The sequence below is a fragment of the Myotis lucifugus genome, unplaced genomic scaffold (genome assembly GCF_000147115.1).
Source record: "Myotis lucifugus unplaced genomic scaffold, Myoluc2.0 scaffold_3, whole genome shotgun sequence".
Classification (NCBI taxonomy): domain Eukaryota; kingdom Metazoa; phylum Chordata; class Mammalia; order Chiroptera; family Vespertilionidae; genus Myotis; species Myotis lucifugus.
Window position 1 is genome coordinate 10,326,831 of NW_005871051.1, and position 19,184 is coordinate 10,346,014.

Genomic DNA, 19,184 nt, shown 5'->3' on the forward strand with positions numbered 1-19,184 from the left:
CTGGAGGATTGTAAGAAGGCATGCCTTCCCGCTGAATTAATTCCTTTGAAGCAGATTTCCTGAAAGCTTGCACACATGAGTGTCACCAAGAAATCATTTGTTAATTTTTTTTTTTAAATCCTCACCTGAGGATATTTTTTCCATTGATTTTTAGAGAGAGTGGAGGGGAGGAAGGGGAAGAGAGAGAGAGAAAAACAGAAACATAGATGTGAGAGAGACGCATCAATTGGTTGCCTCCCACATGTGCCCCAATTGCGCTGGGGATGAACCCTTGACTGGCCATCGAATCTGAGACTCTTTGGTGAGCGGGCCTAAGCTCTGTGCTGAGGAACACAGGCCAGGGCTGCTAAATCTTACTCATATGGCCATATTGAGCTGCAAGAGAGGCTAGGAAATAGAGACTTTTCAAGTGAATTATTGAATAACATTGAACTATCACTGAGGAACAGAGGTACCATATTTTCTGGTGTGTAATAGGTGTTCCCCACATACGATGAGGCTGTTTTCAGACAGTTCTCTAAGGTTCTCTCCTGGGATCAAACCAATCAAAGTTTCCTTCCTTTCCTCTCACCTTTACTGTTTACTTTCTCTTCTTCCAGTCTTTAATCAACATTTTGTAATAATCAGCAATATTTTGTATAACTACTAGGTAGTCTCTATTGGAAGAAAATCAAGAGTTTGTGTTCTCAATTCCTGAGCTCGTACATGATGCTTAGTAGGTGCTCAGTTAATATTTGCTCAACTGAGATTATTAACATAGCATCAATTTAAAGGTTTTTATGACAGCATGAATTTCAATGTTTTTAAAATGCAGTTTTTGATTATTGTGAAGGAGGATGGTTTGGGGGTGTTCAATGTAGGAGAGTAGACATGTTTGGGGAGAGCTTACGTGATGGTCACTACGTTGGCTTCCTAATACCAATTTTCTTCCTTAAGGCGCGTGACATTCCACTATAAGAGGAGCAGTCTGAGTTACTTCGGAGGTGTATGTTCTCGCACAAGGGGAGTTGGTGTGAATGAGGTAAAACTTGTCAGGGTTCTGAAAGTAGAGCTTTATCTTTGCATCTGATCTGATCCCCCTCCCACCCCGCCCCGTGGCCCAGTTCACATCCTTCCTCAGGCCTGTTTAGAATGATGATGATGGGAATACAGTATGGATGTTTATATTAATAAATAAACCTTGTAGGAAAAGAGGTATTGTTTCATTTTATAATGATAGTTTTCCTTTTGATCAGGCAAGTACAAGCCAAAGAGGTTTTTTTGGCCTCTATAGACACATTTTTACAAGCTTGTTAATCCCTTACAATTATTTTTGAAAATTATAATGCTCTTTTGCCCAAGTTAGGTTTAACTTATTTATATGAAAGAATTTGTGATTGTATCTACTCAGCATCTCTGTTTTGTCCCTATGTAATTATTTTATATTTATGCCTTCTACCTATCTATAGAAGTAATTGAAGCAATTATTTCCTTAATCTCAGTATCTTCATTTATGTAAAGAAAATTCTGATAACAGGTGGCAGTCGCACCCGAAAAGCCGAACCAACTGTATCTAAACCTTGAGCCATACCAGAGTATTCCAGCTCATCCTCATGACCACCTTTCAGTGGAGTCCTCTTGACATGCTTCTAGGAAGTTGAATTTATTCTTGGTTTGATATGAGTTGAGTTGGGGCACAACCTTTTATGACTTGTATGTTACAATATCATGTGAGAGGAGAGCATAAGGTTTGGAGAGGTGCCATGTAGTAACAGAGGCTTTCTGCTTCCTGGGCCCAGTTGCCAGGAAGAAGTGATAAAGGAGCAGATGCTGCTTTCTGATGCTATGAGGCTCTTAGGGAACTGAGGTGTTATATGGTGATGATGAAGAAATAATAACTAGTTTTGTGCACTCTCTCAAATGTTTCCCACACACTTTCAACTCTGAAAAACAGTATGGTCTTCCAATGGCAGTGGCACAAGTATTATCGCAGAGCCTGGCTCAGAACCTTGGAATCCAATGGGAACCTTCTAGCAGAAAGCCAAGTATGTACACCGACCTTCTTACTCACCTGCGTGTCTGTGTAATGCATGACCAGTTAACAAATACATATGCTTCTTTTCTAAGTCATTGTAGTTTAATTGTAGTATATCTCCTTTCTCTAAAACAATGATAAGATGAGCAACTCAAGGTAATTCCTATTATGTTTGGGTTGTAGAAATGTCTTTTTTTCAAAGTCCCCAAAAGCATACTCACTTTCTCAGAGTGTGATCAGCGTTCTCATACTGTGGAGTGTTGGGGGTGGTGACACCTCACCCTTTGGGTTCTAACCACCTGAGTATAGACACACGATGCCCCAGGGGGCTCCATCACTAGTTTAATAAGAGTACAGGTGGATCAGGAAATAGCTTAGATCTAGAGTCAAAAAGGAGCTCAAACTCAACTTACCTACCTACCTACCTCTAATTAAACTCATCCACCAGTCCTAGCAAGAAAAGATAGAGAAGAAGCCTCCCGGACAGGAGGCCCTGATCCAGGGCCTTGTGAGCATGGGGGCAGGTGGTAGAGGATATACTCTAGTGGGCAGGCAGGGCCTAGAGGAGTGCAAACAGAGCCACAGATCCTAGCCGGTAGGAAAATGTAGCCAGTGCCCCGGGGGGGGGGGAGGAGGGGGGTGTTCCTCTGGTTGTTGATCAGACGAGAGGTGGATGGAAAGGCAGACCTGAGTTTCCAGTGACAGAGTGTCTAAGGCCCACAGTAGTGTTAGGGGTCCATGAAAAATTTTAATTTCTTTAAAAATCAGAATAAAATCCACTGTGGATTATATTCCTCTTTATACCAACACAATAATAAAATATAATTTCTAATACATTTTGTGGTAGAAGGCAAAAGTGCCCAGGACTCACATAATGTAATCCCATGGAAGGAAAGACCAAGGTGTTCGCTCAAATTATTCTCTTACTTTGGAATGAAATGGAAGTTTCCTCCCCCTGTGAAAATATCAGACACCAGGCGTAAACATTCCCGCTCCCCAACCTCCCCAAAGGAGGAAAGAATGGAAATGTACCTTAACGTTTACATTTGATACTTTTTGACTACTATCAAATAATTGTCCTGAATGCATGGTATTATGGAAACTTGAAGTAAATATCCAGGAGCTTCTCGATGCTCTCGATGGGCATCACATTATGGATATGTTAAGTCTAGTGGCACTTATCTCCAGACTTGCATTTATCAACATCTTGCTCAGAGTATTTGCTTTCCCAAGAAAACAGTACACACCAAAGGAGGTTCATCAGCTGGCTTAGATGCCTTCAAACCAGAAAGGAGTAGGACCAGGTTTCCTACCTTAACTGAAAACCCTGAAGCCAGGAAGAGGCCAGTGCTGGGGTCAGCTGAGAGGTGGTACTGAGTTGGATGATGGAATAGGGAGAGAAATAGTGTTCATTAGTGCCTGGCATAGTTCCTTCCTTCCTAAAATTCTTAATTCCTTTGTGAATTGTTTGTTTAGCTAGATAATTATTAGTTTTGAGCTTTTGATGATAAAAAAATCAATTTGGGAGTCTTTCTTTAAAATTATGATAGAAAAGAGAATAGGGAAAAATAAGTGACAAGAATAGCCCCTCACAATATCAATATGTCAGTCTTTGGTATCTATGCTAATGATTGTTATTGAATGTAAATGATTATCTACATGTCTGTTTTAGATGGCTCTCTCTTACCAAACCGTTTAGCATAGCGTTCTTCAAGTCTCTGGCCAGTCCCTGTTCTGACCATAGCAAATTGGACGCTTTAACTTCCAGTATGCTCTGGGAGCAGGACGGCGATGATGGCTCATTGCATTTGTGCCATAGAGCAGTGCAGTGGACAGAGAGCTCACAGGTTACCACGTCATGTGAGCCCCAGGACCACCCTGGCATCTAAGCAGAGAGACGCCTTCCCCATTTTAGAGGTGGAAACTCTGAACCCCAAGACATGCTAAGTCGCTTCCCTATGGGACCCTTTCACCAAGGAGAACTGGGACCACGGCTCAGGCTTTCTGTGGTCCAGACCAGGGTACTTTTCATTCAACATTGGAACGAGGAATTTAATTGAGTTCTCTGAGTTACAATAACGAGGAGAGGCACAATTGTATTTCTTGCCGGCTGTTAGGAGGTGACCTTTACTTCTGGAAAGAATGAAGACGTATTGATTTAAAGGAAGTCGATTTTGCTCTGTGAGACGTCACTGTCTGTACCTAGGAGTGGAATTAGAATTAAGAAATTATTGAAGAGCTGTAATGCAAATGACAGATGTGACTTTCGTTGTTTCTCTTTTCTTCTGTTGCTTTGTTTCTTTGGACTAGAATGTGACTGCACAGAATCCTGGGGAGGCTGCATAATGGAGGAAACAGGGTAAATTTTCATATACGTGCGTTTGATGAATGTCTTTCACTGCAATTGCTGCATATAATTAGATACACAATCTCTCGGTACTGGCCTTTTAAGCTAAGCACTTAGTATAAATTCAATAATTAATTATCTGATATTTTAAAGATGAAAGGACTAATTTACTTTATGTTTTAATTTTTTATTTAAAGTTGATGATCAGTGTAAGATATAGTAACTACTTCTACGTCTATTAACCCTTAAAGATAGCACAGTATTAAATGCTTCTAAGTTTAATAGAGATATTAATTTTTCAGTACACTTAGAATAAAAGCTGGTTGTCTACCTGAAGCAGTCAGTGAAAACCAATTTAGTCATCAATTTATATCTTAAGGAACTCGCCAATAGATATGTTGCTGTAATAAAAATTGTACTGTACTGCTTATATAACCAATAATTTTTTTTATTATTAAGACAGATCATGTCTAAATTAGGTAGTCTTCTACTGATAGACATTTGAACATTTCCTCACCTACCTCCTCTCTGTCCCAGAGCTGCCATTGCTCTGTGCACCCAGGCCTGGAAACATTGTCCTCTTTCCCAGGGACCCTTCCCCCAGGGCAACCTCTGTCCCAAGGCCCCTGCGCTAGAATCTTCTCCTTATAGATGGGAGAGGTTTCTCACCTTGTGCCCCTCCTACTTCTTGGCCCCATTCCCAACATCTGCTCAACACATCGGCCATTTCTAGTGCTACCCCCATCCCTAAGCGCCCCAGTTGCCAGAAACCTGAGCTGTTTGGACAGAGACCTTTCCTTATTCTCCCACCAGGAGTTCAGCTCATAGGACAGACAGGAGTGTGAGCATGAGGGTTTGCAGGGGGAGTCAGCCATTCTGCCTGCTATTTTAGAACACAGAAACGGCATAGCCCCTTGCTGTTGAACCATAGTTTAGTAATATTTTGGCTTTTAAGCAGGCTTTTTGGAGGACTGCTATAGGAAAGTAACACTACTTATAATATTGGTTCTATAGGTTGGTATCTAAACTCCCAATTTCAAAATGACTTTTTTCTTTTTATTAAGTTTATTGGGGTGACATTTGTTAATAAGATTGTATAAGTTTCAAGTATAAATTTTTATGATATATGATCTTCATATTGCATTGTGTGCCCACCATCCAAAGTCAGATCATCTTCCGTCACCATGTATTTGATCCCCTTTAAATGAATTTTTTGAGACTACAGATAGGATATGATAAAACTAACATTAATATTTATTTTTTCAAGTACACATTTCTGTGTAGTTCTTGTAAGAGATCACTGTCAACAATGGCAGATTTCACCTTCTTCCATACACTGCCCTCATATCAGGATACAGAGAATTATTGGATTACCTCCTGGCATAAGTGGCCTTTCAAATTTCAAATCAAGGACTATTACAAATATGCTCAAGGAATTAATGTGCGTGATTTAGTTTAACCTTGACTATGTGTATAACATTCCCCTATGTACTGACTGACATAGAGATAGTAATTTGATTAATCAAATCATAGAGCAGCTCATATTGTAATCCTACTAAATCATGAATGTCACCTAATAATAGTATTTGTGATTGAGAACAGGGAGCTATTATTCACAGGAGCTTACCCTAATTCTGTTTGTATTGTGTGTGTGTACACTAAAAGCATATATGCATGTACACACAGATATATATGGCCTAATACATTCTTTTAGGGTTTTCTTGTTTACCGGAATTGTTTTGTGGAAGCTTGCATTATACAATCATTAATAATTGACCCTTACAACTCCCTCCTCAAAAAAAAAAATCCAGTGGGTTCCTGAGGTCTTTTTATTCAGGACAGAGGCAAAAAAGTGCCTACCTTTACTGAGACAGAGCAATAAAAATGACCACATTTTAAAATACAGGCTTAACGAAGAAGTTTTGTGATGAGCTTTTCAAAAAGTCTTTGAAAGCCAGGGATGGAAAAGCTTGGATGCTGAGGAGGTTGTCCCCTAGCCCCCAGGTTATTTTTATAAACTCGATCACACATACTTTGCCGATTTGAACATAAGTACCTTGTCAAAATTTGTGTAGAATCATCTGAGTCCAGAGTGAACATTTTGTTCTAAATCCAGGGTTTTAATTTTCTTCTCCGATGACTTCTTTTGGGAAGTTATCTACATAATTGATTCTTTATTTCCTCAGGGTATCCCATTCCAGAAAATTCTCAAAGTGCAGCATTTTGGAATATAGAGACTTTTTACAGAGAGGGGGTGGAGCCTGCCTTTTCAACAGGCCAACAAAGGTTAGTAACTTAGGAAGTGTAATATTCTCTCTCTCTCTCTCTCTCTCTCTCTCTCTCTCTCTCTCTCTCACACACACACACACACACACACACAATGGAATAGTGCCAAGTATCAGATACTTGTCTTGGAAAGCAGGGTTGTTGTCAATAGGTTAATATTTAGTTACCAAAGGCTTTCTCATGTTGAAGACTGAGACCTGTTTAAATGAACTATAATTTTACTGTTCTGAATCTGTTTTTTAGCGCTAGCTGCTGCACCCTCTCCCAACCCTCTCCCCGAAACAGTCTTTTAATTAAAATATATTTGAAATTTCAGGTTAGGGATTTTAGCCTGCTACTAAGAAATAGTGGATTACATTAAGATATATTGCTTTAACTTATTTCTCTGACAAAAATTCCATTTGGCCTTAACATTCTCTCTAGGGGTATAACTAATGTCTTGGCCCTCTCCTCTCCTCCCCTCACCTTCCCTTCCCTTTCCCTTCTCCTCTTCTTCCTTCCCTTCCCATCCCCTCCTCTCCTCCCTCCATCCTTCCATCCATCCTATCTTTCTTTTTTTAAAATATATTTTTATTGATATTCAGAGAGAGGAAGGGAGAGGGATAGAGAGACAGAAACATCAATGAGAGAAACACATTGATTGGCTGCCTCCTGAACAGCCCTCTATTGGGGTTAGGTCAAGTCAAACCGAGGACCTCTTGGTCCATGGGTCAGTGCTCAACCACTGAACCACACCAGCCGGGCCTTTCTTCCCCTCCCTCCCTCCCTCCCTCCCTCCCTCCCTCCCTCCCTCCCTCCCTCCCTTCTTTCCTTCCTTCCTTCCTCTCTCTCATAGTCTATTCTCCCAGAAAAGAAGCATTTCTAATATCAGCAACAAAAATGGGCCAAGTATTTATGGATCCCATTAACACATATATATATTTATATTATACAGTCTCTTTACTTGGGAAGGTCCACATTGTCAATTGACATTTCATTGAAGTTCATATATACAGTGTCATAATCCCTTATCCACAAATTCCTTCATTCAAAAGCTCTGAAAACTGGAAGCATTTTTATTAGTTTGCAGAAGACACAATGGACAGTGACACTTGTCCTGAACTGAAAATCATTATCCCTCATAGTGTGAACATTTGTAAGTCTTGCTGTGGAAATATTAATGTGTTTGATTATAGGGCATCCAGCAGGCCCCTCAGGGTTATTACATGGAACATGGTAATCGCATCATACTTTTCTAAAATCCAGAAAAGCCAGAATCCTCAAATTCACCAGACATAAAGCTTTTGGTACAGGACTACAGACCTATAGTAATATGTTTGGAAGAAGTTGCTCAACAGACAAAAAGACAGGGTTGGTGCTAATTAGCAGATGGTATAGACATTCTAACATTGCACATTTCATATTTCCTTTAAGTCAAAACAAGTCCATTGCTATACAAAGTGTTTAACACTCTGCAAATTGAGAGAGCAGTGAAATCATGTTAGCCGTTTAAAAAAATCAGTACTAATGTGGGTAACTGACAGAATAATTTATTCCTATCCCCATAATCAAGTGATACTGCTATAGCCAGGGGATGGTAGTTTGATGCCTGACATTTGTATAGAATCTCAGTAAGGCTGCAGAAAAAGAAATAGGAATTTTAAAGTGAACTTGCATCATTAAAACTTGGCTGCCTGCCTTTTATGACATTCATCTCAATGCAACAGAATCCTGACAACTCCAGAGTGTATAAAATGGATGCAGTGAGTAATGATGAATTAATGTGAGCAACTGGTATTTTGAATGCAATGCATGTGGCCAATTTTACCTGCCTTGCAGCTCACCAACTAATTATAAGCATCACACGTGAGGCAACAACACTGAGTTGTTGGGAAAGGTTAAGATTTTGAGTGTGTGTATAAGGATCCATCACTAGATGTCTGACATTGCCTGTGAGCAGAGAGAAAATGATTCCAGTAAGCTGGAAACTTAAAAGTAACCATCTACCTTTAATTTTAAAAGTTAGTAAACATGAAATTGTTTTTCTCTGGAAACGGCATATTAGCATGTTTTGTAAAAAGCCCCTTTGGATTCCAGTGAAAGAGTTTTTATGTATGTAGCAAAGAACTGACTTTTTCCAAGTGTTTTCAGTCAATGACTGTATGGATGCATGTTTTATGTGTTTTTACATGACCCGTGTGCATCTTTTTTGTGCCGTGGGAACCTCCCCAAGGCCATGTTTCCCATGTGGTGTGCCGCAGTGACCTGTCTCAAGAGGAGAGTCCTAAGGTTACATGTTCCGGTCTGCCCTTCCCTTTTCCATTTTCTCCTGCTTGCTGATCAAAATACCGCAGGCATTAGGACTGTTGATTTCATTCATTGGACTTGCCCGCTGGGGAGTCCCACCCAAGTCTCCTGGAAATCTTCCTTGTTTCTTATAATAGTTCTCCTTCCTGGAAGTGGAAGGGGGATCAGATCTTTCTCAGGTGGACTCAGTGGAAGCCACCCCTGGCTTGGGTGTGTGATGTTGGTGGGGAAGGAGTCTCTTTCTCCCTCTCCTACTCATGGCTCTGAGATTTGGGTTGGAGTGTGCTGGACATGCACAGAGAAATCTTGCCCAGGTTAAGGGAAGTAGGAATGGTTCCCATAAACAATCAACTGCCTCCACAATTGGTTGCAATAGTGTTTATCTGGTGAGCAAGTTCATGGCATCAGAGGGTGGTTTATTGTTGACATTTGACACTTCATTGCTCCTGGAAGGACTGAGGGATTTCTGTACATCCATGTATATGTCTGCGTATGTACTTAACATGCTTCAGGCAGTATGGATTTATTTTCAATGAGAATGATGGGAGTGGATTTCCAGCCACATTTTATCCTAAGCTTATTTGTGTTTGCTTGATTGTGTATATCACGTTTGGCTGGACTGAAACATTTTTATCCTTTTGACAATTTTGATGTCTTCTCAGCTGGCTTGAGATAAGTCAGCAAATTAGATATATGAGCCTTCTTAGCAATGCACCTTAGCTCCATTAGCAAATGTGAGAAGTGATCCATTCTTGTTGACAGCTTATCTCCATAAAAAGTAACTGTGATGATGGAGGTCACCTCTGGAGCCCACCACCATAGAATCCTCCAAGAGATATTGCCCCATTTAAAATATGGGTTTTAGCCCTACCGGTTTGGCTCAGTGGATAGAGCTTCGGTCTGCGGACTGAAGGGTCCCCGGTGCCCGGGTTGTGGGGTTGATCCCCAGTAGGGGGTGTGTAGCAGGCAGCCGATCAATGATTCTCTCTCATCATTGATGTTTCTCTCTCTCTCTCTCTGCCTCCCTCTCCCTCTCCCTCTCCCCCTTCCTCTCTGAAATCAATAAAAATATATTTAAAAAATAAGACATGGGTTTTATAAGTATTATTAATAAGTGAACAGTATTTCCCACACAGACATCATCTATAAGATACCATTGCAACAGATCACAAAAGAACATCACGGGATAGCTGATTGAAGGGCCATATATGTGGCCTGATTGGTGTGCTGATTTTCTGTGATAAATTAAAATGTTTTTCCTTTCTCTCCCTAATGGCCTCAGCTGTTTGAGCCCACAGAATGTGGAAATGGATACGTAGAAGCTGGGGAGGAATGTGATTGTGGTTTCCATGTGGTAGGTATAAGAGTTCTTTTTTACCTTCAGCACAGCACCTACGCAGAGCAAACACGAATAGCATTAGTGAGACACCTGCAATATCATTCACTGGTCTCGCTGCCTTTCTTTCTGATCTTGCTCATCAATGCTTAATCCCAGCTCAGACACAGCATTAGAATTAATCATGTCCTTATGGCCCTGTCTGAGAAAACCTCGTGGATCCTTCTAATCAAATTCCCTACCTCTTAAAAATTCATAGCTCACAGCTACCCCAGACAGGTTTTACCAAATCACGAAACAGTCCTTCTGCGTTGTGTATTATTCTTGTCTCTATAAAACTAGGTTGAGTATTCAGAATGTAATAGAGCTAGCCAAGGGTGGGATGCCCGCTAAGGAATAAGGTGACATTTTGGTAGAGAAGCCCTTTCATAGAAGATCATGCTTTGTTGAGAAATATGGCAGGAAGGACTCTGTCATTGTCCAAGTGATTAATTCTTTCCTGAAGTATTTGCTTACTATTGTATGAATCCCCTCGTCTGGATTATGCCTCAGTCATACGTGGAGAGAATGTTGAATGGACCAGTGGGGAAGCATCCTGACTTACTCACGCCAAGTGCTTTTTCTAGGAATGCTATGGTTTGTGCTGTAAGAAGTGCTCTCTCTCCAATGGGGCCCACTGCAGCGACGGGCCCTGCTGCAACAATACCTCATGTCTGGTGAGTTTCCTGACAGCTTCATCATTCTTTTCATTGACATAGGGGCCAAATATCTCAATGTATGCATTTAAAAAATGTAATCCTTCTAAAATAAACATTAAGAGTTGCCCTGTTAACGCAGATGAAAACCAGGTTAGATGGTTGAATAGAAGAGGGACAGTTCCTGTGGTCTTTTTATTTTAGACTCTGAGCATAAAAGCTAGTGCTCATAGTTTTACACTTGGCTTTTTAAATCCCCTACCAAGGCAAAAAAGCTAGATAAGGAAGTCATGTATGAATGTATGTCTATATGTGTGTAGACACACAGTTACTTCTACCTATAGAGACCAGTTAATTTTTAAAAAGTCCTTTAAAAAATATTTTCTTTTCTCATCTATAAAAACCTCTAATATTTCTTTTACCTATAGAATTACACAATTTGATCATTTTATTCAATATTAATGGGTATTATACATATGGTATTCTAGAAGATTACAGCTTAGTTTATACTCACCTTATGTCCCCTACCAGGTTATAAGTTGCTTGAAGGTAATTCCTTAATCTTTTACTTATCCCCAATCAGACCAACCAAATGCCTTGTATACAGTAGGCATCCACTGGTGTTACTGAAGGGAACCATTGACATTTGATTGTATATATTTAGTTAAAGCAAGATTAACATCCAAGTTCATAAAGTTAATTAGTAAACATTGGGTGGATACATAAACCTCCAGAGAAATCTTAAATGTTTGTATTTTAGTGTTTTGCCGCTCTTTTGTCTCTAGCCACACCAGTGTTTCTTCTTTACATAGTTGCCATTACATTGTTTTTTAAAAATAATACTCTGAGACAGTGGGTTTTGAAATCCAAACATTTACTGTCTTGGTTAATGATTCATATTTACTACAAAGAGTGAGAACTGGGCCTTGCCTTCATTCTGCAGCTACCTTGCTAATTCATACAAAGAGTTTGGTGATGGTTGTGAGAGAGTACCAAAATTACTGGTGAACATCAGAATGCTGACTTTAAGGAAGATTAATTAATACTAGCTCCTAACATTGGATTTCAACTTGCAGTTTCAGCCAAGAGGATATGAATGTCGGGATGCTGTGAATGGGTGTGATATTACCGAGTACTGCACTGGGGACTCGGGCCAGGTATGGCAAACTGAGGTTTAGGTAACACATTTTACGTGTAAATGCACATTTTAAAGCTTTCCATTTGGATTACGTGTGTGAATATGCTTTGGCTCCTTTGGTTTTTGTTTTGTTTTCTAGTAGTTTTCCAGCCTGCCTTTATTTTAGAAATCTCTTTTTCTTCCAAGTTTCCTTTTCATAATTAGTTCCTTTTATATGGTTTATACCCAACTAATTGATTCTTCTTTCTACACTAATGAAGCACTAATGTACTGTTTACAAACATTTTTAAGCCACAAAACCCCTTTTTTAAAAAAAACCCCACAAAATTTTGGATGGGAGCCCAAGATAGAAAGCAGGAAGCAAGCAGCACTGCTCTGGGTGAAGTGGGACTGGGAGCAGGAGTCCTGCCCTCTCCGCTCTGTACCTGTCTGGTGGCGTGGCCGATGTGCTTTGGCGTGATCTTCTCACATTAAAATTATTATAACATATAATTAATGTTGACTTGTAGCATTCCTTCTTTAAGTGATTTGTATGCTTTTAAACATTTAGGTCATGTTATTTCAAGTCTTTATTTGTCATTCGTATGAACATTTTTTGAGCACCTACTATATGGCAAGCACTGCTGTGAAAGTTGGGATGTGAGAGGGTCACGATGGACAAGTGCTTGCTCTTCTGGAGCTTACATTCTGCTCGGTGGAGAAAAGCAAGCAAGTGAACAAAAATACCAGCGGTGGTAAGAGCTAAGCATAAAATCAGGCGGTGTGCAAAAACCGAGGGAGTGGGGGTTTTAGGTGGAGTGGTCGGGTATATTTTCTTGGAGGGGTAGGCATTTAAGTAGAAACAGCTAAGAAGAAGTTTGGCAGAAAGCAGCAGGTACAGGAGCTTGGCTTCTTCAAGAAAAGGAATGAAAGAGAGGAGATGCGTGGGAACCTTCAGAGAGGAAGCCAGGAATCAGGACAGGTAGGAACTTGGTAAGAACTCTAGATTTCACTGGACCTTCATATTCATTCTGACATCACTTAAAAGCATTTTCCCACACCGTGACATCTTTATTACATAAAAATCCTTTTTACGGTTGCGTGAGAGCCTGTCATGTGTACTAGTTGATTTCTGTATCCAGTGGTGGATATTTATAGATTTTTGGCAACTTTTTAGAATTAGAATTAATGTGACAGTGAATACCTTTATGCATTTTTAAGTCTGTTTTCTTGTTGTGAGTTAGCTAATTAGGGTAAGTTTCTAGGAGTAGAGTTACCTATTGCCAGGTTTTGTGCTATCCAAGGAGCTACCAATAAATAGAGTACAGATGGAGGCCAGAATATCATTTTTGTTATTGAAAATGGCCAAGATAAAAGTCGTAGCTTAGTGTGAGGCTAAATGGGCCTCTTTATAGATCCCAGGTTCAGGCTGTAGAACCGGTAATTGAGAAAATTGGGTCTGGAGTGGCCTCTCCCTGCAGAGCCTGGCCTTGCCTTACATGTCATGTAGAGAGAGTATGATTTATGTGAGTAGGCAAGAGAGAATGGCAGAACTGAGCCAGAATGCCCAATTATTCCTCTCTAGTTTATCAACCAGTCAACCACTCTACCTGCTGGGGAAGAAGTGAATAAAGAGCAGAGAGTGGCTGGAGTTACACTGAATTTCCTTCACTGAAAGGACTAGAGGAGAGGGAAACAAAGGTTCCTAATTGATCTCTTTGGAAGTTCTCGGTATATATCATGAGACTCCATCCAAATGGACCCTTGTAAGGATATGGTACACTTGAAATTTGTTCAGGCTGTTCTTTTATGGTTTTTCTGTGCATCTCTTTTTTTCCCCTTGTATATTTTTATTGATTTCAGAGAGTAAGGGAGAGGGACAGAGAGATAGAAACGTCAATGATGAGAGAGAAACATTGATTGGCTGCCTCCTGCACGCCCCACACTGGGGATCGAGCCCAAAACCCAGGCCCTATGCTCTGACCTGGAATTGAACCATGACCTCCTGGTTCATAGGTCAGTGCTCAACCACTGAGCTGGACTGGCCAAGCTGTATCTCTTTCTTATATTTAAAATTGTAAATCGGATTCTTTGTAATTTTCTTATAATATAGTGGCAAAGTATAAGAATTGTGGACTCTATGTTTCATGGCAAGTGTACTGACATTCATGAATTACCGTTCCACTGTGTTATATTTTTGGTTTTATAGGATAATACTATTTTTATACCCATCATATAATGTTTTGGGTCTGTATTATATTGTATTTAGCTCTTTTAGAAGTCTGTTTGTTTCCATTTCAACTTTTAATTCTTGAATTGCCATAGAATTTACCAGAAATAAGGCTTTTATAATAAGGGCTCTGTGGTCAACTGAATATTTTATTGTCTAAATTTTTTAAATGTTCTTTTTAATCTCATTTATCTAAGGTAAAAACTGTACTGTCAATTTCTCAGTGGCATATTAGAATAACATGTTCTGTTACTAGTAATTTCTTTATATGACCAGAATGAACCTGAAATAGATCACTGGTGGAAAAAGAGTTAAATGCCCTCAAATTCTTTGGCTTTGTAAGAGGCAGAAAACTTTGAATTTAATTGATATTAATAATGATTAAGAAATGGTGACCTCTGAGAATTTCTGCATCTCTGAGAATCAGTATTGTTGGCATTATGACTTTATCTCTTTTATCTCATAGTATGTTTTTGCTTAATTTTGATATTAGCATTAACTGATGCCTTTGAGCTACTTTTATTTTTATTTATTTATTAAGTTTAGAGAGAGAGAGGAAGAGAAAGAGAGAGAGAGACTAATTTGTTATTCCACGTATGCATTCATTGGTTGATTCTTGTATGTGCCCTGACTGGGGATCAAATCCGCAACCTTGGTGTATCAGAATGACGCTCCAACCAACTGAGCACCCAGCCAAGGCCTGAGCTGCCTTCTAAGTTCACAATTTATAACAGAATAAACAATACTGAGAGAACTCCTTGGCAAACAATACTGGATGATATGACAAAGATGTTTTAGGAAGATGTGGGAAATGTTTTTTTGTTAGCACCATGAAGTATGTCATCCAAATGGGTAGTAGAACACAATTTAAAATAAGCCCATTTAACTGCTACTGCGCTGTTACAGTCTGCCTCAAGTGAACCCTTTGTACAGCATAAAGGTTGGGGCTGGCATGGCCTTTAGAGACCAGAGCTGTACCGAAGGCGTATTACTGCATGGGCAGCATAAAGTACACAGATTTATGGTTCTTCTGCTTTAAGTGTCTCCAGAGACCATAAAACATTTCATAATTTCCCTTGTTAAACGTTTCAACGATAAGCAACTGGCTTTTATTAGCTTAAACGGAACATAAATTGATTGGAAATCTTCTTGCATGTAGCTATGACAGCTTATAATTAGGTGAAGTAAAGCATTTTTTTTCATTAGTAAAGAATTCTGTGAGTTCTTTCCTATTGAAACATCACAAATATGACAAATTAATTTTAGACCCTGATGTGCCTATTATGGTAGCGGCATTTCTTTTTCATTTTTGCTCAGTGTGGTTGTATTTGTCTTGAAGTAAGTGAATAATTAATGTTAGTTGATTAATACGATAATGACTGTGTTTTGAGTGGATTTGGATGAATGAAAGAGACCACAGGGATCTCTGTTTTTTGTGTAGTTGGCCCAGTATGCCAGGTTTGGGGGCTGGTAATTATATCCTTTGAATAGTCACCATCAGGTTGAATGAAAAGCTGTGGTGAATAAAAGCTTATATAAGAGTCAGATAATCTGTAGAAAGATGTAGAATCCAAGCACTTGATCTCAACGTGTTCCTTAATAAGTTACTGCTTCTTAGCAATTCTAAATTAGTTCTGTTAGCTTTCTGTAGTGAACTTGACAAACAGCTTGATATGTACAGAATAGAATAACTTAATTGTATCTGTATGGCTGTTCATTTGTTTTCCCAGTCAGCCAATAGTGATTGAGCATCTACTCAATAATAATTGAGCCCAGTTTTGTTCTAGGCACCAGGGAGGCAGCAGGGAACAAAACACAAAATCCGTGTCTTCATGGAGCTCTCATTAGGATAGGACAATAGACATACAAATAAGTAAAATACAGTAAGTCCTCACCTAACATCGTCGATAGGTTCTTGGAAACTGTGACTTTAAGTGTAAGGACGTCTAACAACCAAGTTTACCAGAGGCTAAATGATATGAACAAGAGCTAAGTTCCTATGGCCCTTTTCTTGCCACAGAAACATCAGCAAACTTTTAAGGACCCCAAACACTTCTTATGTTAAACATTAAAATAAATGTGAGCTATACAGATATTTTAGAAAGATGAACAAAAATAAGTCAGATCATTCTTTTCCAACCCACTTATTGCAGTTCCAGGTCATGGTTGCCCAGAGACTGTTCCAACCCTGGTCATGCAAAGCGGGAACTCTTCTGGGTGGGACACCTCCCATTTGGGGCACACTCACACCCACCCACACTCACTCACACTGGGACACATCTCTGGGATGTGGGAAGAAACCCATGTGCACATCTTAGGCCCATCACCATGTGCGCATCTTAGACAGGCCAATCACCCATGTGCACATCTTTGGGATGTGGGAAGAAACCGGTGTCCCTGGAGAAAACTTATGCAGAGGAATCAGTTTTTATTTTTCTTTCTCATCCATGTTATAACAAAACAACGTTATTCGGGGACCTGCTGTATATGAATAGTCAGTTGCTAATAAGTACGATGGAGAAGAAAAACAGAACCAAAGAGGGAATGGGGAGCAGAGAATGCCAGCCTGGGAGGGGCTACAGTTCTGAAGAGCATGGTCAGGGAAGGCTTCTCTGAGATGCTGATACTTGAGCAAAGCCCTGAAGAAGATGAAAGAGCAAGCCATGCAGAAATCGGGGGCAGGGGTGGGTGGTGGGCAAGGGAAGGAAGAGCCAGGGCAAAGGCCACAGGGTAGCAGGATGCCTGGCACCTTCACGTGGTGTGAGATCAGTCGTGGCAGAGAGTAGGAATGAGGTCAGGGAGACGATGGGCCAGTGCAGCCTAGGAGCAGATCGTGCTGAACTTGGAAAGCCATGAGTAAGTTGGGAAGCCACTGAGCAGAGAGGAGACACGGTCTGGTTCACGTTTTTTCAAGGGGCACTCTGGTAGCTGTATAGACTACAAGGCGAGGAGGGCGAGGAGGGCGAGGAGGGCAATTGGTTGGAGACTGTTGCATAATCCAACAAGTGAGAGATGGTGAAGGGATGGACCAGGCGTTTTCCAGGGGAGATGGAGAAAAGTGGTCAGGCAGTAAGGGCTATGGGGATTTTTTGATGGACTAGGAAAAGTGAAGTAGAGGATGCCTCCAATTATTTGAGGCCTGAATAATTGAAAGAGTGCGACTGTCCTTTACTGAGGAGGTGACAGAACACCGAGGGAGGTCTCGGTGCATACTGCTGTGTTTCTTACTCACTTGCCACACCTGTGTATTTTTTTTTCTTTTCCTTTTCATATTTGCTTTGAACACTGTGGTGGAGGCTTTGAATTGAATTTTTTTTTATCTCTCTTACATGTGGTAAACACTTCAACTTAATGTATTCAGGGTAATTTGGGGTGAAAAATGAAGTGTACTTTAAAATAATTATTTGATAGATAGACCTGAAAAAAGAAATTTCCATCACATCAGGATTGTTCTAGTAACAGGGCTGTGGTTCGAGAGGTCAGAAATGTAATGGAGATTCGTCACTTACACTGAGCTGAAAGGCAGGATATTTTTTTTCTTTTTTAATAATGTGGCCTCGAGGTGAGCGTCGTGGGTGTCAGATATAGATTTGACATTTTTCACAGAGCTGAGCCAGTCTGTAAATTAGTTCCTGAATGTGTCCACTCCTACATCACAAGATGACTCATATCCTGTCATTGTCCATTTTAATCCCTTCTACTTTCACTCTGTAGGCAAGTGAATGTAAGTTATTATTCTAGTCTACTTCGTGGAAAACAGAGAAACAAAAAAGCACCCACTGCGTGGACCTAATTTATTTATTTTTACCAATAATGGGAGAATTAATTTGGATAATCTACTTAAGGAGTTAGTCATTTTTTAAGCTTTTCCAATTATATGTTCACCATGCTTGAATTTTTTGATGTTTTTACATATTGTGCACATAACCTGAAAGAACTTAACATGATGAGCATTAACTAAAAAGATTATATTTTTTAGTGCCCACCAAATCTTCATAAACAAGATGGATATGCATGCAATCAAAATCAGGTATGCTGGGCTATACATTTTAAGTGTTAAATTTAAAAAGATTAGTTTTCTAGGTGTTTGTTTTGTTGTTTTTTAAATAAATACAAGTTTGAAAGGAAATTACATCTCAAACAATAGTAAATTATTACAGTGGTCCTCTGATCCGGAGTTGCTTTGTGTCGTACCAAATACTAACTGTATTATATTTAACTCTGATGACAAATTGTCCAAATTAAGGGCAAGAATTGGGAATCCAATTTATTGAGTTGTGACTATCTTCAATACCAGTCTGTTTATTTTGGAAAAAATATGGCAATCTGTTATAACGTGCCCCCCCCCCCCCGCCCCAAAGCCATGTTATAACCTAACTATTCACAAACAAAAGAAGCTAAAAATCATCTTGGTATCACCCAAAGAAATTTAGCAATTGCTGTTTACCATAAAGTTTTATATTTTAGATGATTAGATTTAAAGAGCTGTACTATGAGGTCTGTTCTTAGTTTTAGATTTTAGCTGTCTGTTATTCTTCTGCTTGTCTGAAGATGTTTGTGCTTCTCATTTTCACTGTGAAAATTTGGGGGCAAACAGAACCGGCTCCGTGTGCCTCATAAGGTGTGTGTTCTTGTCCTCAGGGTCGCTGCTACAGTGGGGAGTGCAAGACCCGGGACAACCAATGTCAGTACATCTGGGGAACAAGTAGGTTGCGTTTTCCTGTTGATGCTCACACACAGGTTTCTCTTCACATTGTCCTTCTCTGCCTGCCTTGCCGAGAGAGATGTGTAGCTTGGAGTGAGGTTTTAAAGAAATCTAGAAAAGGGTGAAATAAAGAGAACTGTGAATCTTAGTCACAGAACCACAGGAACA

The 19,184-nt window shown here is 39.9% G+C and overlaps 1 protein-coding gene across 1 annotated transcript in view; it reads left to right on the top strand.

The window, feature by feature from the left end:
* ADAM23 (ADAM metallopeptidase domain 23) overlaps window positions 1-19,184 on the top strand; it is a 144,337-nt gene that overhangs the window by 97,165 nt on the left and 27,988 nt on the right. The window contains exons 11-19 of the mRNA XM_006082750.3: window positions 937-1,021; window positions 1,934-2,024; window positions 4,325-4,373; window positions 6,548-6,647; window positions 10,216-10,287; window positions 10,896-10,985; window positions 12,041-12,121; window positions 18,291-18,341; window positions 18,953-19,016. Of these exons, the coding sequence (XP_006082812.2) occupies window positions 937-1,021; window positions 1,934-2,024; window positions 4,325-4,373; window positions 6,548-6,647; window positions 10,216-10,287; window positions 10,896-10,985; window positions 12,041-12,121; window positions 18,291-18,341; window positions 18,953-19,016 (683 nt within the window). The remainder of the gene's footprint in view (window positions 1-936; window positions 1,022-1,933; window positions 2,025-4,324; window positions 4,374-6,547; window positions 6,648-10,215; window positions 10,288-10,895; window positions 10,986-12,040; window positions 12,122-18,290; window positions 18,342-18,952; window positions 19,017-19,184) is intronic.